This window comes from Mastigoproctus giganteus, chromosome 7, assembly GCF_048544385.1.
Source record: "Mastigoproctus giganteus isolate SK-2022 chromosome 7, ASM4854438v1, whole genome shotgun sequence".
NCBI classification, from domain to species: domain Eukaryota; kingdom Metazoa; phylum Arthropoda; class Arachnida; order Uropygi; family Thelyphonidae; genus Mastigoproctus; species Mastigoproctus giganteus.
Genome location: NC_143581.1, coordinates 57,316,552 through 57,343,258, shown reverse-complemented (window position 1 = coordinate 57,343,258; position 26,707 = coordinate 57,316,552). Strand labels below are relative to the sequence as shown.

Sequence of the window (26,707 nt, the reverse complement as noted above, 5' to 3'; positions counted from 1 at the left end):
CGTTTATTACTGATTAGGAAATATCCTATGGTGCCGACTACAACTCAAAAATACATATGTTACCTTATGGGAATGTGGCGCTCACTTAGCGCTCATTTTTCCAGATTGAATTATCAGCATTGAACGGATGTCATCTGTATAGTTAACCATGAAGACATAAGAGAAAGATGTTCAGTACAGGCAACAACCATTCAAGTTCTTCATACATGATGTTAGTGCTGTTGGTACTTAGAGCAGAGGAAAGTTCTCTCCTAATGTATTTCCTCTTTATAGTTAATTGACAAAGTAGAACAGAAATTAGAGTGCAATATTACAATTATTCAATTCAGTAGACTACAATATTTCCAGTTACCTAGTTCATTTACGTATTCTTTAGAATCTGCGTGAATCTGCGAAAGCTTCGGGGTGAAGTGTCCCTTCATCAGCTTGAAGCTGATGAAGGGACACTTTGCCCCGAAAGCTTCTATTTATTACTTTTTACTTATATATATATTTTAATGCTTTTATTTTATATCTGTTTTAGTACTTTATTTATGTATATATGTTTATTTATTGTAATAAAGTTTAACTTAAACCAGTCTGTCAGTTGTTACTAGAAATTATATAGTGATAAAACTGAAGTTGCACAACTAGTAGTTTTTACCAATTTTATGTACTTTCTGGTGATAAAATTTAGAATTATTATGTCACAAAGTAATATATCATTACAGTATATATATATATTTTTTTTGTGTGTGTGTGCTTTTAGATTTTCTAAATGCCATTACTGGTCATGCAGTAGTGAAGAAAAGTTGTCGAACAGCAACAGACTGAAGGATGTAATTATCCAGTATTTCCAAACAGACAATAATTATCAAAATTTGGGAAAAAATTCTAATAAAAGTAGTGCCGCTTTGGTAAGTGTCACAGAATATATCTTACATATATAACCTTCTTGTAGCTAGCACAACATATGACAAAATGCTACTTTTAATTTTTTTATTTTTTAAATTAAATTGGATCATCCTATGTACCTTTCCCCACCAATGTTCTCTAAATGATTATGCAGTACTTTCTGTGTGCATTTTGATATTTTATGAGAAATTGTTTTTAATTTTTGGCATTTAACAGATGCTAGTAAGGGCCAGCTAATCTTCCATAGAACTTTGGTTTTGCAGGCTTCACAGAAATGAAAGGCAAACAGCTGACTGAAACACAGGCAGCCATGTGGCATCTGTGTGACCATAAATGAGTGACCATAAATTCTAAGAAATGTTCTGAAAACATTATTGATTATTATTGGCTTCTTTTGTTTTGCAAATCATAATTAATAAAGCAGTTTTCATTTTAAAAAAAAAAAAAAGCTAAACAATTTTTTATAATAAAAAAAGTGTCTGACAGATGCCATGAGAGTATATTTGTTCTATTTAGGGCAACTTGCAGAAGGTTAACATACAAAAACAATTCTTTGCCACTTTAGAAAGTTCACAAATACACTAAAAATATCAGAAATAAAATTTTGTTTTTACTTTGTCATTCCCAACCTTATGCCAAGTCCCTGTCAATATTATGAAACCCACACTTCTCACAGTTAAAGTCTTGTTAACTTCAATTAGGTCACCACACAGATGCTTGGAAACCGGGCATCTGTGTTGTGACCTAATTGAGTTTATAAGGTTTACAATTTACAATTAATTTCATAGGCATGGCTAAATTAAATGTACGTGGCATCTGCACTCTTTCTCAGACAATACACAAGAGAAATTTAAATTGAAAGGATGATTAACAGTTGGATATGCAGAAATTTGCATTCCTCCAAAGAATAACTGATCATTGGAATAAGCTTCAACCTAGTGTTATTGAAGTGAGTAGTTTGAAACCTATAAAGAATTGGGAAAATTAATAGAAGGAATGAGCATGTAGAGTGGATCAAGTTTTTCTTGCATAAATTTATCAATACACTGAGAATACATTAAATTTCTTTGAAAACACTTTCTACACCACATTTTCCATGTTCATCTTGCAACAGTTCCTCCTGCACATTCTAGGAACCTCTTACTTTGTGTACTAATATTCTCAGATGATTTCTCAGATTTTAATATAAGAGCAGAAAAAAAAATACATTTGAAGCTAGCCACTGAATTGTATAGTGCTGTATATTGTGAATTTGGTGCTTTATTAATTATGATTTACAAAAACTTCATCATGCTCAGTTTATCAAAAAAATCAATGTTGACTCCTTGGAGTCGAAGGTGGGTCTGTGAATAACATCATGTGAAGTGAAAAAATACAATTTAAGCTTAGTAAAATCAGTTTTATTTTATTTGGTATTTTCATTTACAATCAACAATAAAGGTTTGTGATAACAAAAGTAGGATAGATAGTTGAAACAATTCAAACTATTAACATTGCAATTGAAGACCAAGTCGATACATGATTGACCATGCGTAGTAGATTTTGTAGGATCTGATGCGAGTTTAATATTGAATGTTGATTCCATGAAGTTGAGGAATGGAGCATTTTCAGATTTCTTAACGTCAATGTTCAAATTGCCCACTAAAGTTATCGGGATCCTTTGAAAGTTGAATTTCCTTACGTTAGATGTCTCCAAACTTTGGCATATAAATCGCTAGATTGGATATTAAGAAATCTTTAATCTGCTCCAGTGTTGAATTAGGTGAGATGCAGAATGTTACGAGCAAAGTCTTCTATCCATTTATTTCAACTTCAGCTGCGCAAATGTCTCCACAATTATCTGTACCAGTCATTTGCCATAGTGGGTCTGTATCTACGGTAATGAGAATATGTGGCGTACATATTGTCGATTTGACTTTATTTTATATCGCAACACCACCAGATCGCACAGAAGGTCTTCTGAATTGTGTGATACGTTTGATTCATCGAACATCAGTATTTCCATCGTTTTCAAGCCGTTTCATTTAATGCCAAGATATTCGATTTCATGAGAATTGGATCGGTCGCAATGTTTTTCTATGAAGTTTCAAACTGTGTGTATTCAACAATACCATTCTGAAACTCGACAAAGTAACTTGATCCCAAAATTGTAATGCAATTGTAGAGAGTGTTTCAAAATGATGGTTATTCGAACATTTCCATTCAGTTCGAACATCTTCATCACCATCATCATCATCATCCATTTTCAATCCACTGAATGATGAAGGCCTCTCCAGCAACTTTCCAGTTCCTTCTGTTTTGTACAATGGCCATCCATTTACTACCCACAAACTCATGAATTTCATCTATCCATCTCCGCCGTTGTAGTGGCATGTGATGCAAGAAAGCAAGTGTGAGCTCAAGTATGAGCTTATGCAGCATCAGCCAAAAAAAAAAAAAAAAAAACACCATTCCCTCCAAATGCCTGTCCAGTTCCTCATTAAATTTATTCAACCTATCAACTTCCACAACGACAGATGGAAGTTTTGTTCCAGCAATTAACCACCCGCTGGCTAAAGGAAAATTTCCGCACATCTATTCTACATCTGTCTTTTCTTAATTTGAATTTATGCCCCCTTAGGTTCATAATCTGAACAAGTGGAAGGATCCCATCAGAATTCAGTGTGCTCAACCCATTCAAGGCCTTATACACCTCAATCAGATCACCACGCAGGTGCCTAGTCTCCAGCCACTGCAGAACTTAATTCTTCATTCCCCTCATCAATCTTGTTGCCCTTCTCTGTACACGCTCAAGCAAATCAACATCCTTCCTAAAATGAGGCCTCCAAACCTGTATGCAGGTTTGGAGGCCTCATTTTAGGAAGGCATGGCCTGACCGTTGCCTTATACACCGTTGCCTCCTTTTCCCTGCTAGCAAAATTCCTATATATCATTGACAAAATCCCATGATTTTGTCAATGATATATAGGAATAGGTGCATGTATACACCCTCAATTTAGATCCTTCGAGGGCATTACCCTAACACATCCCATATATCCACCTATTTCACGATGACTGCCATCCGTCCCCGAAACCCACAACACCCCTCGCTTCAGGTCGCTACTTATTCTAATAGAAGTTGTGCAAGAATCACCTTCACCTCTGCCTGCGGCTACTGTTAAACTATTAGTCCTTGTATCTATCTCCCAAGCTAGCAGTTTTCCGACCCACCTAACACTGCCTCGATAGCATCGGCAAATATTCTTGCACCCTTTCTATTTAAGTGTATCCCATCCCTGTAGAAACAGTCTCTCCTGTTAACAAGTAGAGACCAGGCTGAAAAAAATTCTACCCCTTGAGCCTTGCACATTCTTTCCACGGTCGAATTGATCGACAAGGCTCTCATCAGATACTCACTTGTATCGTGTCTGGCCAGAATTGCAGACACTTTCAAATTCAACCCTAATTCTCGGCTTTTGTTCAGCAGTGACCTGTACTTGTTAAGTAATTCTGCCGGTCTCCTACTCTTAATATCATTAGTGCCAACGTGTACAACTATATCACCTATTGTGCCCTTAAAAGATGATATCCGCTCTACAACGTCATCAACCTTTGCCCCTGGCAGACATACCTGGTCCTGTTCCACCTATCCTTTTTACAAAGCATGTTCCCCGTTTCCCTGACAAAAGAGTCACCAACAACTACTAGTTCCTGTGGGACCAGCGCATTCTGCCTTGGGGGTTGCCGCTGTGTCGCGCGATAACCAATTGCAAACTCTGGTGTTGATGTGGGAAGCTGAGAGCTTGATGGGCCCCTCAATTTAGATCCTTCGAGGGCATCCACCCTGTCCTTCAAGCTCTCATATAGGCCCATAACAACAGAGTTGTCGCTCGATTTCCTTACACTCCTTACATCGTGCACACACAAAGACAATCCCCATGGCAATATGTTCTGTTCCAGAGAGTTCGGCAAACATTTCACAAGTTGCACATTTTTTTAGGCTCTGATGCGTTGGAGAATAGCCCCCCCCCCCCTCAATTCTCCCCCGAGACACAGCACTCCTACCACTTTGTACCCGTTGATTTGCTGCTCTAGTCTGGGGCATGATATTTTAAATTAATAAGATCGATAAATTTAATTAATTAAATGTCAATACTATGCTATCTAATAAGAAACAGTGATGCTTATTACGCCATATAATTATACGTTAGAGCTACCTAGTTAACACAATTAAAAATTTGAATTCCCTAGCACTCTATACAAAAACAATGGCTGCAAGATTCAAACGAAATAACGGTTTTACGTATATTAAGTAGTAATCTACAAAAACTCTTTTATCTAAATTAAAATAAAGATAACCAGCGTAACTATAACTATAAGACTACATATAAAGTATAATATAAAATAACAATTAGGTAAATAAAAGGCAAACATTTATCGCTTTTTCGGAGCCTGTAATTCACAGCTGTAATTTTTAAAGAAAGTGAGCACCCTCTTCCAGGTTTTCTTCTAGATCCTCTTTCGTACCATTCTGTTATTTTCTTAGTCCATCTGTCATCATGTCTTTGAGCTATGTGTCCTGCCCAAGACCATTTTAGTTCTTTAGTTTTGATAAGAATGTCCTTTACTTCAGTTTGCTGCCTAACCTAATCCATGTGGTTCTCAACTTCTCTTCCATTCTTTTGGTGAGTGCCCAAGTTTCACTTCCATGAGTTATGGGGTGAGTATACATTGGTTCATTATTTTATGTTTCAGACAAACCGGGATATTGCTCTTCAGTATGTGACTATATTTCCTGAATGCTATCCATCCAAAATTTATTCTTCTCTTGACTTCCAGCCATTTATCATTATTATAGCTAATAACTTGTCCCAGATAAGTATATGACTCCACCTTTTCAATTACTGCTCCTTCAATCATTATGTCCTTTTCTGTGACATACTTGTTCATCATTACTTTTGTTTTAGCCATATTCATCTTTAGTCCAAAATCCTTACTTGCTGTGCATAACTGATTAAAATTTTCCTCTAATTCTTTCAGATTGTGGCTCTTGACTATAATGTCATCTGCAAATCGTAAATGGTTTAGGTGCTCTCCATTCACATTTACTCCTTTCTGCGACCAGTCTAATCTTCTGAAAGATTCCTCAAGGGCAGCAGTAAACAACTTCGGAGATATTGTGTTTCCTTGTTGAACTCATTCTCAATTTTAAATTTACTATTGTCTTTGTCTAATCTAATAAAGGAAGTAGCATTCTCCTATATTTTCTTCAAAATCATAATATATGGGGTAATATGCCTTGTCTTTCCAGTGCCCGAAACATTGCCTTATGCTGTATGGAGTCAAATAACCCTTGTGAACAACTTGTAGATGTGGGATAACAAGCTAATTGGTCTATAATTTCCAATTTATCTCCTTTCTTATGTAGCAAAACTATAATTGCATTATTCCACTCCTTAGGCATCACATGTTTTCTAATGCATTTTGTGAAGAGTCTTGCCAGTTTTTGTGTTATATCTCCTCCTCCTCCCAATTTTAACAACTCTACGGTAACTTCATCTTCCCCAGGGCTTTCTGATTCTTCATTTTCTTCAGTGCATGTTCTACCTCATCAGGTAGGATATCGGGTATGTCATATGTGTTACTAGTTTGCGATCCATCTTCCCCACTGCTGGCATCATTCCCTCGCTCCTTGTATAATTCTATATAGTAGTCTTCTGCTATTTATAAGTACACCATCGCTATTCTTCAGTTTCATTATCATTTGTCTTTCTGTATTAAATAGCTGCTGATTTAAGTCCTTTTTTTCCCTTAATGCTTGTTCTAATTTTCTTGTGTTAAATCTTCTTATGTCCTCTCTGAGTCTCTTTCTAATGGCTTTGCATAACTCAGTATAATCAATTTTCTTCTTGTCAGTGCTTGTCTTGCTCTTCATTTGTTGCCTTTAGTTCATCATAACAAGTGTTTCTTGACTAATTTTTTTCTTTGGATTTCTTTTTCCCTATATGTTTCTTGCGCTTTATCACTTTCAGAAAGTTGTAATATTCCTTGTTGATATCTTGGTCCGGAGCAGTCTGCAGAAGCTCAAACTTGTTCTTAAGTTATAGTACATACTGCTTTTTCTCCTTTTCTGTTATCACAAAAACCTTCATGTTATTTACTCGAGTCAACAAGTGTGCATCTTACCATTCTGTGATCACTTCGAAAATTTACCCTATTCAGGACAGGAATGTCATTCATGATATATCTTCTGTTAGTGAGGATGAAGTGGATTTCATTAGTTGTTAGTCTGCTGACCAGGTTAGCTGGGTGGGTAAAGTGCCTGCCTGGCAACCGAAAGGTCGCGGGTTCGATTCCCGCCTCGGGCTTGGATCAAAGTACTGCAAAAACCTTGGGATGTGCATTATGGCCACAGAAGCCTATGCGGCAACAACTACCAAAAAAAAAAAAAAAAAAAAAAAAAGTGTTCATGAAAAAAGTGTTCATTACTGCAATCCTTGAGATTCTGCAAATCTCACAAGTGTTTCACCTCTCATTTTTTTCACCAATTCCAAAATTTCCTATAGTGCCTCTTTCTTCACTATTTTGTCTTTTTCCAACCTTAGCATTGAAGTCCCCCATAATGATAGTGTAGTGTAGTGGGTTTTCTGCTCATCTAGAAGACTCAATTTCAGTGTACATTTCTTAATCCTCTTCATCATCATCATGGCTTGATGTTGGTGCATAAATCATTATAACCTTTAGCTTGTACCTCTTAGAAATCCTAAGAAAGTACATAAAATCTTAGAAATCCTAAGAAAGTACATGTACTTTCGAATTCCAAAAAGTTGTTTTTTATATCCTTTCTTCACTATTTTGTCTTTTTCCAACCTTAGCATTGAAGCCCCCCATAACGATAGTGTAGTGTAGTGGGTTTTCTGCTCATCTAGAAGACTCAATTTCGGTGTACATTTCTTAAATCTCTTCATCATCATCATGGCTTGATGTTGGTGCATAAATCATTATAACCTTTAGCTTGTACCTCTTAGAAATCCTAAGAAAGTACGACCCTAGGTGATGTACTTTCGAATTCCAAAACATTGTTTTTTATATCCTTTCTTAGAAAGGATATAAAAAACGTTTTGGAATTCGAAAGCCAACTCCACCTTTGTTCCTTTCACTGTTTCCATTGGTGTACAGCAGATTTCCACTTGATAAACCTATAAGTGATTCATTTCTTCTTATTGTTTCAGCCAAACCGATGATATTCCAATTCACATTTTCTGGTTCCTTTTCCAGCTCTAATATTCTGTCTTCACTGATGAGCGATCTTATGTTGTAACAGACCAAGTTCAGTTTCTATACATGGCAGCCTGGTCCTACCTTGAGATTCTTAGCACCCTCTGCTTCAACTCTGATCCTCACACTGCCGTAACAGGGGTGAGTGAAAGCCACTGGGGACTGAGGGCCATTCGTTTCGTTGTGCTGGAGGGTTTGGTCTTTTCCTCATCACGCTGACCAGGCGTCTTGAAGAGAACCACTCTACCCGCTCGTTGCCACCTAAGTGACGTAACAGGGGTTGCCATCAAGAAGGTGCGCATGAGCGGATTTAGGGAAGCAGGCCAACTGGACTTCTCCTAAATCTTCTGTAATAGAAAGATATTGGATCCATCAGTGTTTAAGACTGAGTGTCTGATAACACACAGAATACCTGTTCTCCTCTAAGTCCCCTTGCATCTTAGGTGCATTACAACCACGAGCATGGTATAATGTAAAGTTGTCTTTCAGATTTCTGATGTACAGGCCATCGATGCTTCTAACTCTCGACAGTGCAACATATACCAGTTCCTGTTCTAGACTTATTCTAATAGAGTACAATTTCTTTGAAAGTTTCACCCTGAGATTTATGAATCGTCATGACACAAGCTTCAACCAAAGGAACTTGGATTCTTTTGCATTTAAACATTTTGCTTTTGAAAGATACTGTGGTGGAAGTCTCGCAATTGGAGTCTAGCCAGATTTTAATACCCCACGATGCGACAGTGTGCGGGCAAGTCTTGAGACGATTCTTAGTTCCAACATTCTTGCTTTTGAAATGTAACCACAATCTTTTGATTTCTGTTTGTTTCCATCTCAACGTACTGTAAATTTCCGATCGCTTCATTGACCAAACCAACTTCAACATCGATGCTTGTAGTGATCGTGTAAGGTTTTCCAGTTGATAGATGCAATACGTACAGCAAACCTCCGTGTCTGCTGCGCTCATTTGTGGAGTTTTGTTCGCATACTAGTCAGCTGTTCATGACTCTTGTAACCGGTGAAGTGATCGTCGGCTGTACAATCAATGGTAGTGTTTCCTTCCAATGCTTGAGCATTATATTGAACAACATTGTTGTTGCATTGAAACAAACAAACAGCATTTGGTACTTGTTCCATGACAAAATGTTCTAAATTGACTTTCAATTAACTTTTTTCCTTGTCTAATGTTTCGCCATTTCCAATGTCAGCTAATATGCTGGAGATACAACGTCACTCTGTCTCATCACTTGAACCAGTCGAAAGAAACTGAGAGACTGCCACAAAATTTCACCACCGACAGAATTCTTATGTCTTGAATATTTGCCTTGCATTCACTGGCGGCAACGTATGCAAATCTCCACAAAATATGATATCTAAACCACCAAACTCTCAATTGAATTATCCCGGTGATCTCTTGCAGTCTGGTGTTGATCATGTGCAAAATTTCAGCTCCAGTCATGCTAACTTCATCGATGAATACTGCTTGAACATTTTAAAATGTTACGATTGAGGTGCAAAGTTTCTCAAGCAAGACCACCGTATATTTGTGTCATACCAACTTTGAACAGCGAATGAACTGTAGTGTCGTTGATCGTGATGTGTGCCTGACTTAAGCAATTGTAAGTTTCCATCATAATTTTCAAGGTAAACACCTTGCCACTTCCTGCTGGACAAGTAAAGAATATTTGGAGTGGTGTAATGTTATCTCAATCTGTTATTCAATGTATAACTTCAAGAATCAACTCGTGCTATTCACCATTCGAATCAATTTGCAGTAATTGTCGCTGGTCATGACATTATCTCGCCGACATACCACAGCAGATAATGAGTTTGCTGAAATTTCAATACCATCATTGCTCTCTTAAAGTCTGTTACTAGCATCCTCTGCGATTCGACTTTGAACATATTCCTCACATTTTGCTCGAGCATCCTCTTTATCGTCCATTTCAATGCAAAGTTTTCTGCAATACTCTAATGTTTTGTCAATATCGATGTCCGACTCATACCTTTTGCAGAAATTCATAAAGTACTCTTCATTTTCATCGTATATTTGAAGAAATTCGTTTCTTCAGATATACAATGAAAAATATCAACATTTCATTTTTGAAAGGCCAGTAAAGTAAAACCATCTCACGTTTATACTCTGCCAATTCAGACATTCATAGTGGCGATACCTTATGACTCACATCTGTTTTCTAGGTTTACATTGTCCCTTCACAACATTCTATTTTACTGAAAAATCAGCCAAGCAAAGTTGACTGAGCTTGGCTGATTGCAAATCTCGATGATGATTCTACCAACATATAATATTTTCATTCCATATGTCGGTAGAATCATCATCGAGATTTTCTTCAGCCATTCGCTTCTTGGTCTTCTTACTTTTCTGGCACTCGCTGAGGCCAAGTAGTTGGAACATACACAACTTCTCTACTAGCCTCAGACTGTCTCTTGCGAGCTCATTTCAGTGCTGTTCAACATTTTAATGCTAATGCGTTTTAATAAGTCTGTGTAGTCTTGATCTGGATACTCTTCTTGCAATTTGATCAACTCTTGATGCAAATGGCTTATGCATCTGGGACGACCCGGCTAGCCAGGTGGGTAAAGTGTCTGCCTGGCAACCCAAAGGTCGCGGGTTCGAATCCTGCCTCAGGCTTGAATCTGAGTAGAAAATGCAAAAACTTTGGGAGGTGCATTATGGCCACAGAAGCCAATGTGCCAACAACAAACAAACAAACAAAAAAAAAGCCTCTGTTGGTTTTGTTATCATATTCTACAACGTATGATGCGCATGAATGTTCCTCGAGTATGAACTGTAAATCCATGTTTGAATTTAAATTACCAGCTATCCAAGGATTGAAGGTATTCGTCCAAAGTTGGGTCATATTTCTTTTCATTAGAATGGTAGGTCTCGTCAACCCTGATCAAATAACATCCAAGTAAGTTTTCATATCCAACTTGTGCTCTTCTAGAAACTGCTCGCGTGTTTCGTAATGTTTCTCTTCAAGATCTTTCTTCTATTGTTGAAAATGCCATTTGAAACTTGAACATCGATTGTCTTGTGTGTTCATCGGTATTAAAACTAGAGTTTGATCCCTAGGTCAATGTAAAATATTGGATCTGCATCAATCGTCATTCTACTCGAAACAAGTAAATGTGTGCTTGTACACCTGATTTGAGTAAGACGTCAGAAGATCTGAAGCATCAATGCTTTGTGCAATTCATCTATTATTTCTGCAGTCTTTGGCATATCTTCCAAAACCAATTCTTTAGGATCATTTTGTAGCCACAGCAAAATGTGAGCATGCGGACTGCCACGATGCTGGAACTCTGTACGCTTCAAGAAATCGATTACTTTGAACTTTCCAAAAGGATTGTACCTTTTCGATTGCAGTATATGCATTATAACTTCAACTAGCTTATTGAAGTATATTGCACATGACAGGATCCTCATTGACTAGCTTCGTGTGCTGCAATGCTGTCCATTCTTTCATTGGATCGTCAACTTCTGTATCTTCGCTACTGTTTAGTCTGTGAAGTGTTTCCAAGAGATGTGGCCAGTGAACCTCTGCTGCACTCAATGTCAGAAACATGGTCGGTTTCCCAAGTTGTCTGATCATAGCAAAGATGTCTTTCTTGCGTTTGAGACCAGTAGAGTACAGAATTTGGAATGAATTTGAGAAATGGCAAGTAATGTTCAATACATTTGAAAGTGGAATATAAACCTTCAGTTATTGTCAGGCGTAAAATTTTCATCGCCATGTATAGAATATGATGTGCTTTTACTCCTCAGCAATCTTTTCATTAGTTGCCATCATAAACGGAGTAACACATAATCCATCTTTAAATTTACGTTGATGGCCTAAGTATATCGCTGGAAATGACAGTTTCTCAGCATGTTCATTGTAAACTATCGACATTGGTTTATTGTGTTGTCCAGGAGCAATTGTAAGATATTTGTCTTCATTCCAAAGTAAAGTGTGTTGCTGTGCCATAAGTAATTCGATGTCACTTTCAGACAATGCGATCTTCTCTACATTGTCTACTTGTTCGATATTGGTAACTCTCGATGAAACTAGCAAACAACTGACGATCGACTGTGATGTTATAACATTTGTACAGAGGAGTATTGATTAAATAGCATAGCCAACATTTGACTAAGTAAGTCGATTTATGAATCAAATGCTTCTTGATATGAATTTTGAATACATAATCGTCGTCTAAAGCACAAAGCAACTCTCTAATCTTATTATTCACATTAACTGGAACATTTATGACTTGTCAGATGACACCATAACTGCCAGTTTCATATCGCAAACATCAAATCTGCATGAATGGCAATCTAGCCAAAACCAACTGTTCGCTTATACAATCGAGCAGCAGTAAATTCGATGGAAACGGATGATGTATGAAGTCGTTGGACTTGATAATGACGGTACATGTCCCGATTCTAAGCTTGTGAAGCATGTATTGCAAAGCATAAACGATGCCACATTCTCTGCTTCTGGAAATTCATCTTCAAGAATTTATATATGGTTTGGCTTTGGTAATCTCAAATCATTCTGAAACCACAAACACTGCAGACATATCCGAACGAGTTATTGAAAAATGTTCCTTCAAATTCTTTTGAAGCTAATGTATAACACTTTTTATGACCTTCATTTGCTGATTGCACTGTTCTTTTCAATGTCAATGGCTGGACATCTGCCTCTAATTGATCTTACTCACGTTTACGCTTATGATTCTCGTGTTCCGCTGCCGACTTTGGTGCTTGCTTTTCATAGATTTGTGATTTTGTCGAATTCTTTGAACACGTTTAGTTGATGTAACTTTATGTAACTTTCGGCATTGTCACAACTTAATTAAATGAAACACAACTGCATTGCTCAACAAATGCAAAGTAATTGAACGAAGTAGTTACTTTAACAAGTTGTTCAACTCTCGAAAACTAAAAACCCGATTTGAAATCTAGTTATATATCCTTGTAGAGCTCTTCTCAAAGGGCAACAATTTTGTTGCTTACTGTTTTTGTCTAACATTTATAGTTTTCAAGATATTGCAAAAACAAACTTGAAAATACTCTAATTATTCAAGTCTCTCAACTTTGCATCACTATTACTCGGGAACTATAAGAGCTACATGAAAACTATATACATAGATGTAAAAACTGTTTCCTACTGAACAGTTTTGTCGCTTACTGTTTATATCTATCTATCATAGTTTAGAAGTTATTGAGAGTGAAAGTAACCAAGGTGCAACGGCAAATGACCAAAATGTGAACTTTTTAGCTTTTTCGAAAAAAATATTAAATATCAAAACGTCTAATTTTTTCTTGCATATTTGTCCGATGGCATTATATACCCGACAAAATAAGTATAAATTGTTTATACTATTGTCTATTAGTTTCGGAGGTATAACAGCAGTTAGACTTTTCGTGGCAGCCCGAGTGTCGTAGGGTACCCCGAGCATAGACATTATTCACGACAAAAAATGAGCATGATGTTTTATTACAGTAAACCCTCGCTAATTCAGTTACAGTTAACCCAGATTAAAATACAAAAAATTCTGTTCACTGTTGAGTACTTCGAAAGACAAGATTTAGGAAGGCAAATAAGTCACTCTGACTGTACAGAGAGAGATGGAACGTACATTACATTGTCTTGCATATTGTTCAGTATCATTGTTGACTTTGAGTTGGACGGATGTTATTGCTTCATTTGCATACTCCTTTATAAATACATAAGTTACCATATTTTATATAATTATGAGTTCTAAAGAATTTAAAAGTGGAATAAAAAGAAAACATGTTACAACATTACTTTAACTATCATTAACAACTTTAAAGTGATAGAACAACTTAAAAATGGTGTTCCTGCAAAAAAAAAACAATCTTTATAAAGGCATTTGCTTTAAAATTTGATGTGGGGAGTGATAAAGCAGTGTATCAAATAGACAGACATTAAAAATGCCAAAAGAAGTGTTGCTGGAAGATGTATTTTAGTGATATTTACAGCAACGATCAAGTGGCATGGTGTTGAACTAAAGGCAGCAGCAGAAAAGTTTGCAAAGTATTTGAAGTTGCATAATTTTATTTGCAGTTCAGGATGGCTGTGGCAGTTTAGACAAAGGCACAATATCACTAATAGAAAAGTTTGTGGTGGAGCCCTAAGTAATGATGTTGAAGGTTTTGAGCCATTTAGAAAAAAATTTAAATGAAATAATACAATCAGATCTTTGTTATTCTCAAATATATAATGTTGATGAAATGGGACTGTTTTTACATGGTCTACCAGAAAATACACAAGCTTCTTGTACAGAGCAGTCAACACCAGGGTGGAAAAAGAACAAGGAGAAGTTTTCAGCACTTCTTTTAAACAATGCAGATGGAACTCATCAGCTAAAGTCTGTTATGGTCAGCAAGGCTAAGAATCCAGGGCATTAAAAGACTGTATGAGCATATTGCCTGTTGATTACTACAACTTGAAAAATGCTTGGTTCACACAAGGAATTACAAAGAATTGGTCCCATAACCACTTTGTACCCGAAGTCAAGAGGTACCAGAAAGAAGTGTTGAAATTTTCAGATTACCAGATTAAAGCACTTCTATCCTTAACAATGCCTCCACACGTCGGATATTGAAAATACGTTCAGTAAGGATGGTAAAATAAAGTGCTTGGCTTTGCTGCCAAACACAACTGCCTTAATACAGTCCATGGACCAAGGCATCATGATGCCATCAAAATATCAAATCATACAATATCAAGTCTGTTATCTTCAACTGGGCCAATGCATGGAGGGACACTAAAAAGGAAAATTTAGTGAATGACTGGAAAAAAACTCTTTCAAAATACAAATGGTGTTATTGTCTTTATGGGATTAGAGCCAGATTACTTTCAGACTGTGTTGAGTGCAGCTGAAGAGACTGAAATAATGCAAGAAAATATCCAAGATTGGCTTGAACTGGAAGGCGATTCTGGATTTCAGCTTCTGACAGAGGAAAAAATTGCTGCAGATGTTATTAAAGATTTCGCTATGGAAGAAGAATCAGATAATTAACTACAAGAATCTACAATTAAGAAGAAACTTCTTAGCTTCACAGGAGATAGCATTTATGCAGTAATCAATTATGTGGACCCTTCAACAAATCAAAAATAGCAGGGGTATTATGAACACCTAAGAACTGTGAGAGAGATCCTAATTAAAGAACAGCAGCAGAGGTCTGTTCAGACAAAACTTGAGTTTCTTCAAACCTGCAGTATTACATTAAAAAATAAGTACAACTTCTGAGTCTTCTGTCAATAGATAAACGTATTGTCTTTTTATAGTTTTTAAATAAAGGCTCTGCAGCGATTTTTTTTTTTTTTTTTTTTTTTAATTTTCATCAGCACTACTTATATCATTAAATTTTCCATTTATGTGTGTTCTAAGTTTTTTTTTGTCTTTTAGGGCAATTTTTTGTTTCACTAATTTGAATTATTGGGAGGAAGACCCCCCCCCCCAATTAATCCGAATTAGCGAGGATTTACTGTGTGTGTGTGTGTGTGTGTGTATACAGGCATACCTCGGTTAACGTTACCTCTGATAACGAAGCTTCGATATAACGAAGTCCGCAATTTCAAGCCCCATTTAACATAAAAAAAATATTCCAGTTTAATCACCTGAAATCTAAACAAACTGAAGAAATTACGGAAACCTTTGGGGCTTCTCGTGGTTGGTTCGAGAAATTTAAAAAACGGGCCAGGATTCATAGTGTAAAATTAACAGGAGAAGTTTCCAGAAAAACTAAACGAAATAATTGAACGTGAAAATTTTCCACCAAATTTGGTGTTCAATGTTGACGAAAGCGGTTTGTTCTGGAAACGGCTACCAACAAAAAGCTTCATTTCTATTGAAGAAAAATCAGCTGCTGGGTTCAAAGCAGCCAAAGACCGTTAACGTTACTCTTTGGATCAAATGTTATAAATTATAACATTTTACGATTATAAATTAAAATTGTTATTAGTTTACCATTCAGAAAATCCGAGGGCGTTAAAAGGTAACATAAAAATGAATTTACCTGTAATATAGAAAGCAAATAGAAAAGCGTGGGTTACCAAGGAGTTATTTACTGATTGGTTTGTTAACCACTTTTGTCCTGAAGTAAAACGGTATTGTCAAAAAAACAACTTTGAAAAAAAAAGCTCTTTTGTTGTTAGACAATGCTCCGGGACATCCTACTGATCTTAACACGTTAGACACATGCATTCCTGTCAAAGTTGTGTTTCTTCCAGCAAACACAACTTCCCTGCTTCAACCATTGGATCAGGGAGTAATAGCATCATTTAAAGCTTATTATCTGCGTCGAACATTAAGCAATTTAACTGAACTAGAGGATAAAGAGGAAATGACAGTTAAAACTTTTTGGAAAAACTACACCATTAAAAACGCAATTGAAAACATTGATAGTTCTTGGAAAGAAGTCATTAAGAAATGCTTACATGGAATTTGGCGCAAAATATGGCCAGAAGTTGTACTAGAAGAAGAAAATAACATCCAAGAAATTAGAAATGAAGTTATCCAGATGGCTCAATCAATAGGTTTCGAAAATGTCGATGAAGAGGATGTTAGAAATTTATTGAATGCAGAAGATGATGGTTTTTCAGTGGAAGATTTAGAAAACCTTGTTAGCAACGAAGACAAAGATAATGAAGACGAAGTTAAAGCAGTTCCTGCCGAAAAAGTGTTAACAACCAAAGATTTCAAAAAGGTCCTTAAATGACATTGAAAACGTTTTAATTTTTTTAGTGAAAATGATCCTGATTTAGGAAGAAGTTTTATTGTTAAGCGATCAGTGTTAAATGCAATAACTCCGTATAGGCAATTGTTAAATGAAAGAGAAAAAAAGCATAAGCAATCAACTTTAGACTCATATTTTAAAATGTGATTTCACTTTGTATGTAAGTTGACTGTTTATTTAATAAAACTTTGCTTTGTTCGAAAAAAAAGCTTTTCATTTTCTTTACGTAGGAACGTATCCCTATTCTGGCCATAGTATTTTTACCTCTGAAAACGAAGTTTCGCTTAGCGAAGTAATTTTGTTGAACGCATCCTATTCGTTATTCGAGGTATGCCTGTGTATATATATATATATATATACACACACACATCTATTGCAGTTAAGATTAACTGATTAACCAATAATGAAAAGTGAAGATTTGAGTTCCAGTTGCATTGCTGAAGGCCATTCCCATGATTCTCTCTTGGGATGTCTATCGCCATTCAGTTTTTCTGTTTATAAATTTCCTGAAATCTGCAAATATTTGAGCAGCAGGATGTTTGTCAGATATTTAATTTATCAGATTGGAAGCAACAGAGCCTTATTAACATGTTCACTGCTTCATTATGCAAATATAGCATTAACTGTTTAATCCACTTGGAAGGAAAAACCACCCTACTTTTAGAACTTTTTCTTCCAATTTGAGAGAATTAAAACTGGATATTTTTGTCAAGCAACCATTGCCAGATGCTGACTAATTTGGTCATAGTGAGAAGAAAACCCAAGAATGTCTGCTCTCTCCAGCCCTCATGGGTAGCATAGTTGGCAGAATTGCTGTCCTGCCAACACTAGGTGGAAAAGACCTGAGTTCAAGTCCCATCAATGATGGGAGGAATTTTTATGGGTGCCTTTTTCACAACATGGTTGATTTAGTTGGTCTCAAGTGAGAATAACATGGTTTTTTCCTCCCGCTCCAGCAAACAGAAAATTGACCACAGAACATGCAATTTACAGACATTATACACAGAGCAATATGGCCTTAGTTGCCGATGCTCCTAAAACTCTATAACATTAACTGCCTTCTCTAATCCAAGTTAACTCAATCCCATGGTTTTCAGTACTGGTTCAAAAAGGTCATTGGAAAAGCAAGCAGAAAAAGTGTTAAGCAAGTACTGAGTGTAAATTTCGTACTGTTAGCAGAGTCAGTTGCTGAAGCAATTGGCATATTTTGATTGACAGCAGCAGCTGTCAGCCATGATTAAGAGCACAAGATAGGCTACATTATACTGGCATATTTTAATGATAGCAGCTACCAGCCATGATTAAGAATAGCCATTGAGAAACTACATTATGGAGTGCGATTGATACTGGCTACTTCTGGATATTAAAATTCTTGTATATTGGAATGTTCTACCCCTAATGATCAAGTCAGTAAAGCAGCTTTATGTTATATTGTTATGATATAGAAAAATAGAAATTTACAGTTTCATATCAAGAATAAATAGTATACAACATCCAATATAACACCCTCAATTTTTTTGACTAATTGTGAGGTGTTTATTAATGCGAAATGTGGTTTTCTTGGTTTTTTTCAGACCATATATACTCTACATAATATATATTCAATTCATAATAATAATAATTTCAACAATTACTCTGTATGTGTCAGAAACACTGAAATAAGGCCAGACAATAAAAAAACAAGCTTTTTTGTACCTTGACTTTATTGATTGATATATATAAATATATATATATATATAGAAAATTAATAAATTACTTATGTAAAGTAAACTAAACAAGAACTAATTAATGCCATCTATACATATCTAGATAGAACATTACATCAGTCTTATTATATCAAGTCAATTGACTTGATATATATTATTATTATGCTTATTAATTGTTTTATTTTTACTTTTACTAATGATCATCCTTTACTAGGTTTCGCCTCGTGGACCAGTTATGGCTATTATAGGGTTAAGTAGCTACCAGCTTATCCTATATGAAATATATCGTACCTATTTTACTAATTGTACTTAAACTATACAAAAAATATATAATAAGGCTGATGTGATGTTCTATCTAGATATGTATAGATGGCATTAATTAGTTCTTGTTTAGTTTACTTTACATAAGTTATTTATTAATTTTCTATATTTTATATACTAAGGGGTTTGCCTGTGTTTTGACTTGTCTGCCAGGATTCTTCCCTTCTACATTTGCTAATTAAAATTAAGATTACTATAATGATGAATAATATTTTATAATAACACATACCTATTTCGGCATTATGCAGGTTCACTGGGTTGATACTGGTGAAGGGTATCTTAGTAGGATGTTGAATTAACTATTAATATGAGCTTTTACACAACAAATAAAAATAAGATACCACGTCGGTCGCATAGTATAAACTGTACCGCGGATACCACTGGGGCTCAGGGTGGTCCGATAAGTAACATTACTAGCCTTACAGCATCCAATGCTTTAGGCCCACTGGAGGACTGTTATGCCAATAATGTAGTAGCCAAGGATAGTACTGCACATAATAATACACCAAACAATGTTGCTTACAATGGCACGCAACCAGCTAATATAACACCTATAGATAATAATAATTTCTTAAAATTCAATACCTGTAATGACATACGTTGTCAAACCTGCCCTTCTATGAATACTAAGCATTACACTAACAATGCAGAAGCTCCAGCTTTTTGCCATGCTAGTGGTATTGTATACTTTATTACATGCAATACTTGCGAAGCTAAATATATAGGACAAACTGGGGGTGAACTGCACATTAAAATAAATGTACACAGATCGCATATTAAAAACTATGTCAACTTAAAAGACATAGAACTGCAACACTTCCAGTTGCACAGCTTCAATAATATCACAATCACCATTTTAGAAATACAGCATAATAATAGCACCAGGTTAGAATTAGAAAACATTAGCATATTGAAATATAAAACACTCTATCCTTATGGACTTAATAGCTTATTCAATGGGCATTGTTACACCAATAAAATAACAGATTCATGTGTCTGTAATCTCTTTCACATGGTTAAAAGACCCATACCTATAATCAAAAAAGTAAAAATTACCTCCAATAAAACTACTAATACCTTTAAAGCAACCCATATTAATAATACACTGGGTAGATTTATAGATGTGCTAATATCATGGGACGAACCTATTATACAAGTCAAGCATATACACGATATCATCTTCGGTTTAAAGCATAGCAAACTTAGAGCTTTAGCAAAAATCAATGCAACCTATAGCCATAATAACATACATCTAAACCATCTGCTTAATGATACTTTTAAATAGATTTAGTAAGAAAAATAGTATTACTAACGAATATATCAACATTAAATTTAGCTATAACATGTTGGATCATATAGGTATAAATAAACTTATAAATATATACAAACACGATCTACCTATTAGCAATTTGAATATTTATACCAGATTCAGTTATAATAAACCGATAGGACTTACAGTCTGTAATTATAAGCAAGTTGCCTGCAACTTAGAAAAGAGTGATATTGAGGCAGAATGTTTTTTCCATTTGCCTCAATATTATAAGTATGTGGATAAGGATCACAAGCATATCATTACAGGTGACCTTAGCATTATTACTGACCCTGAATTACGCACATTGCTATCATATGGATTTAAATATAGACCTAACACTATAAGATGTATAAACAAATACATTTAGACCTGGCAACCCAAAGGTCGTGGGTTCGAATCCCGCCTTGGGCTTGGATCAAAGAGGTGCATTATGGCCACAGAAGCCGATGTGCCAACAACTACGAAAAAGAAAAGAAAAGAAAGAACATTTAGACCTCATGCACTTTTGCCTAAAATTAGCATATAAGCACAACATACCATTAGAAGCCTTCCACAAATGGATAACCCTTACATATCAAGCTATTTATAAACAGGTTGGCATTATACATAAAAATAAACAGCCTACCAAGACTTTTGATATGTTTAAAATAAAGCAACATTTAAAAAAGTTGGAAGCTAAATTTATTATAACTACCATAGACAAAGCAGCCAACAACTACAGCATTATATGTAGGAAATTTTATACTACAACAGTACTAAATGAACTGAACAACAGTTCTACTTACAAATTGGAGGCCATTAACCATAGTACCATTATAAAAAAATTACTGGCTATGCAAAAAAAGTTAAAATTAATTAACCCTATCACCAATTTTCCATATATATATTGTTATACCTAAATTCCATAAATCACCCACTAGTTTTAGATTTATCACTTCCTGTAGGAATAGTTACTCAAAAATTCCACATAAAAAATTAGTAGAACTACTAAGTATTATTTTTAAAAATATAGACAATTCTAGAATTATTCTCAACAATAGCCCCATTTTGGAATATTTAAACAATAATCATGCTATTGAACATATCAATACTTATGACTTCAAAAATCTGTTTACCAGCATTCCACACAACAGTTTAAAATATGTATTTAGTAACTATTACACAGAATATAATAATATATTGCCTTGCATGCAACAATATTGGAATGACTTAATAAATCTTTGCATTTTCAATAGCTATATCTACAATGGTACCGATATATATAGGCAACATACTGGTATTACTATGGGTGCATGTAGTTCTTGCCTGGTTGCCAATCTTTACCTGCATTACTTTGAAATAAAAATTAATAAGAAAATAACTATGTATAGATACATTGACGTTTTAATTGAATTTAATTATCCTAACTTTCTCACTGAAATTTGCTGCAACTATTACTTGCAGGAACTAGAAATAGTAGCTACTAGTAAACATAGTACTAAAATAGCCACATACCTGGACATAAACAAAAAAATACAAAATAAGAAAATAGATACCTATGTTTACGACAAACGTAATGCATTTGGATTTAAATCCATTGACCTAACCAATTGGCATTCAAATATCTCCATAAGGATCCACAAAAATATAATTTTGTCACAGGTTATTAGAAGAATCAAAATATGCAATAATGCAGATAATATAATCAGCACACTTATCGATTTTAGACATAAGCTAATCGACAGTGGATTCCCGGAACGTTTTATTAATATAAACCTATATACAGCTATTTTGATAGCGTTAAATAAATACAATAATCATCTTAACCAGCATTACATCATATCTAAAGTTTTGCGGCATTAATATTTTACTCTCCTTATTGGTACTTATTCAACTACTGTATTGTTGACTTTTAGTGGTATCTACAGAGTCTGTACATATGTACATAATTAGGCACTGCCTCAGGAGCAATACTAATATAGCTTACGCTCATTGAAAAAGTTGTACCTATATTTGCTTGCTTCTGAGGTAGTAATTAATTCTTGGCTTCCCCCTTAGCCATCTTTTTCTACTGAAAACCTTATATCTAACTACTTTTTTTTTTCCCCGCCTCTTAATATAATACTGAATTTTAGTGCCATATGTCGAATTATGCTATTGGGCCCCTTTTTTGCTATTAGGCTTACTTTATTTAATTATTTCTCAACTAATTACATGTCAGAACTGCGAGGGCGCTGGCAACTGCTAACATTGGATATAAAATAACACGTGCTCTACAGCGTGGTCTTTCTTATATTTCATTTCCGTGGTAAGTTTGATTTTGCCTAACTAGTTTGTTATTCTTAACGTAACGTTTTACCACGATTTAAGCATGTAGGAATTAGCCTTTCCACCAGTCCGCTTCTTTTCCATAAAATACATTATTATACTTATGATATACCAGGATCTCTTTCTGTAAGGGACGGAAAGTTACGTTCTCGGTAAAATCCGACATACATTTGCATTATAGCTTTCCCTTTACTTTTAATTTTTTACTATCATATTCTATTTTTCTTACCTCATGAACTATTAGAGTAATTTGAGGGGGATTGAGGTACTATTGCTATTCTTAAACCTTGAATCTGTTCTTCTTTTTTAGCTTTTGCTCCTTTTGTACTTATTAATATGATATTAATTGAAGGATATTGGTTCTCATTTATTACTCTTCTTCCTTAATATATGCTTTTGCTGTCTTAGCTATCAGTCGGGCTAAAGTCATCCAGCCTGTTAACAACTAAATTATTTTCTAACTTTAATTATACTTATCCATTTATCTCATAAATTACCTTTTGACCGTGTTAAACAGGCAGATGATATCAGAAACTGATAGCCGGGTTAATTGTAGGGGGACATATTGAAAGGGTCAGCCCTCGATAAAGTCCCTTTCAATGTGTCCTATTACCTATAATTGACTTGATATATATTATTATTATATTTATTAATTGTTTTATTTTTACTTTTACTTTGATTAATGATCACCCTTTAATAGGTTTGGCCTCGTGGACCAGTTATGGCTATTATAGGGTTAAGTAGCTACCAGCTTATCCTATATGAAATATATCTTACCTTTTTTACTAATTGTACTTAAACTATACAAACAAAAAAAAAAAAAAATATATATATATATATATATAGAGTTAGTAAAAAGTAATTTCTATTAACTGTATAATAGTTTCCTGTAAAAACTTAGTTGAAGCTAAAAAGCCAAAATTAAGATAGTGAATATTCAGAGTTAGACTCCTTAAGCTTAGCTTTTTAAAACATTCCACATAGTTTGCTTTTTTGTCACACCACATTCCTGATAGACATGCCAGCTTTAATTTCTGAATAACATTCAGATGCACACACTTTTTTTTTCACTAATTTTCTTAGGGGCCATGATAATACACTGTAAGTGTATAATATAAAGTTATAAAAAAAAGATACAGGGCACAGAAGAGTGCTTAAAAACATGATAGCAAGCATATTTTTAAGCACTCTTCAGTGGGACACTTGCTTGCTGACTTGGGATGTTCTGTTTTCCCTTATGTTATGAGTGCACTTGGAACACACTCTGTGCCTGATGTTTCTCATCCATTAAACCCAAAGGGTTAAATTGAGGGTTTACTGTAATTGAATATTTTATGAAACTCGCAGGTGCCTGAGCTCAACTTGGTATCTCTCTCTCTGTCTCTCTCTCTCTCATGCTTTCCTGCATAGTGCAGTAACCTATATAATTTTTAGCAATTTTTTAGTGAAACTTTCGAAATCACTAAACTACATCTGTTGTGTGGATGTTTTGCTAACTGCACTAAAGCAGGAACTAAGGCGTCCTAAATTGAGCAGTTATAAATTGTTTGACTTTGTTAAACTGAACAGCACATGAATTGAGATATGACTACTGAATCCAAAAACAACAGTAATAGTGAAAGTTATGGTGATGAAAATTTAAGTGACTGCTAAACATGTTGCTATATGTTGACATTTAAAAGCAGCGCATATACTCTATATTGATTGAACTTGAGGGTGAGATTTCTTTATGCATAAGGTCAAGTGCAGCCATTATCAACCCACTGCAGGATGGAGCCTCCACAACTCATGCTGAGGGGAAATGGACCATAATCAGCCACGCTGGTCCAGTGCAGGTTGGCAGATTGACCGTATTCAGCAATCAGGGGCTTGAACCCCGGTCTACTCAAAGAGCATGTGCTACTGTACTCCCACTCCAGACCACTCGGCTATGGAAGCCGTTTATGCACAATGGTTCCACAATAACCCTACTGTGCAAAGACCTCAAAATAACAGAGATTTAGGAATTCCTTTTTTTTTTTTTATTCATAATTATGAATACACACATAAGTGGCATGAATGCACAACTTTGATCCTGACTCCAAGCATGTCCATAATCTGAAAAAGCACATAACACCACCTAATAAATTTAATGTCCTTCCTTCCCAACATCAATAGAAAAGGTGACAGTCTATTTTTTGGAATGTGCAAGAGTGATAATAATGATAATACAGTACAGTAATAGTAGTTTCACAGCACAATCGGCCGACCGGGCTAGCCGAGTGGGTAAAGTACCTGCCCGGCAACCCAAAGGTCGCGGGTTCGATTCCTGCCTCGGGCTTGGATCAAAGTACTGCAAAACCTTGGGAGGTGCAATATGGCCACAGAAGCCGATGCGCCAACAACTACCAAATCAAAAAAAAAAAAAAACAAAACAGCACAATCAAGCAAGAGTTGATATGTGCAGTGAAACTGTATTGCAAAGAACTGTGAATTTTGTGGGGGGGGGGGGTATAAGAGCACTTGAGTACCACTGGGACTGTGATGAACACATGAACTTCTTCAAAAACTTTATTTTTTTCATAATGATTCTACAGACTTTTGAACCACCCTTGTATAAGATTTAATCTTGTTTTCTTTTTTTACCTTTTTGTATTGGCTGGGAGCGACCAAGGGATTGGCTGAAATCCCATATCATAAAGCTTATTTTATTTATTTTTTGTAAAATGATTTAGTATATGTGCTTGATAGATCTAACCAAAAAGAATGCTATTCATTTAGAAACTTAATTAAGACAATGAAAATTAACGCTAGTGCTTTTATGTTTAACAAAGAATACAGTAAGATGAGGGTTGGGTTCCCTCTATAGAAAACTATTCTACTACAATAAACTCCTATAAACCTTGTGATTATGCAAGCTTTATTTGTGTAAATTTAATGCACGTAAATCAAGTTCAATCAGAATGAGCCATCCTTATATAAGGTGCACCTCTAGCAAAAGCTCTGTTTAGGCTAAAGACACATTATTGTCCTTATTAATCTGGAAGGTTCTAGTACAGAATTCAGAAAGTTCCAGTACAGAATTCTTGTCTGAACAAAAGGCCAATGCTGCACGTCCACTCTGATGTTGACCTTTCCGCTTTCCCTTCCTCTCTCTCACACATTGCCAACTGCAATCATAAGACAAACAAGCTACAAGTCACAAATATAACTATGAATTAGAGGTCAGCTGTATATAAGCTGGGGTTGCAGACACTGGGTTAATTTATTTTGAGATTCTAATTTAGTATATATCAGTAACTTTTTTGAAATGACTTCTGAAGTAATATTTAAAATTTCATTATATACATTAACAGGAACTCAAGCTGGAAGCTGTTAAACATGATATCAGAGATCTTTTAAGTATACATCATGACTGTAAATTCTCAGGTAGAGCAGTAGCACGTATCTTTCATGGCATTGGCAGTCCCTGTTATCCTGCTGAAGTGTGGGGAAGAGTCCGCAGGTTTTGGCGTACTCATCTAGATGTTGATTTCAATTTGCTTATTGAAATTGCCAAACCAGAAATTTTAAGGTTACATTAATGTTTTTTTTTTAAATTCCTGTATATAACTCATTTTTATATGAATGCTGCAAGTTTATTTTGTAATCCTTTTAAAAATTATGTATAAATTTTTTTTAAAGTGAAAACTTCAGATATATACTGTAATATTTATTAAAGTTATTTATAATCAACAGCATTAATTCCTTCCACTCCTACAGATAAATTATTTTTCCATTTTGATATTGAAACAGGTGAGAATAGGATCAAAGACTCTCACAGTCTAATTACACAGGTCAATAAGTATTTTCATCAGAAAAAAATAAAAATGTGGATTCCATGGATCTTTGGACACTGATTTCAAATGAATATAATTTATTGTTGTTTACACATTTATGTAATTGTTGAAAATATATCTATATCTTTATTTATTTCATAATTTAATTATTTTATTATAAATTGTCTCAACTAAGTTCTCTTCAATTACTGAAGCATGTTCATCATGCCTGGAAAGTGCAAGAATTGTCCCAATAAATTCTGTTGTGTGTGTGGGGCTCTTTTTCTAACTAAATAATGTGTACAATTATGATGGATATTCACAACATTTGCCAGTTACA

At 35.1% G+C, this 26,707-nt stretch overlaps 1 protein-coding gene across 1 annotated transcript in view; it reads left to right on the top strand.

Moving 5' to 3' along the window:
- The window catches only part of RecQ4 (RecQ4 helicase), a 398,588-nt gene extending 372,455 nt beyond the window's left edge, over nucleotides 1–26,133 (top strand). Inside the window, exons 24-25 of the mRNA XM_090378321.1 lie at nucleotides 749–896; nucleotides 25,906–26,133. Of these exons, the coding sequence (XP_090234447.1) occupies nucleotides 749–896; nucleotides 25,906–26,133 (376 nt within the window). The remainder of the gene's footprint in view (nucleotides 1–748; nucleotides 897–25,905) is intronic.
- Nucleotides 26,134–26,707: the final 574 nt, after the last annotated feature.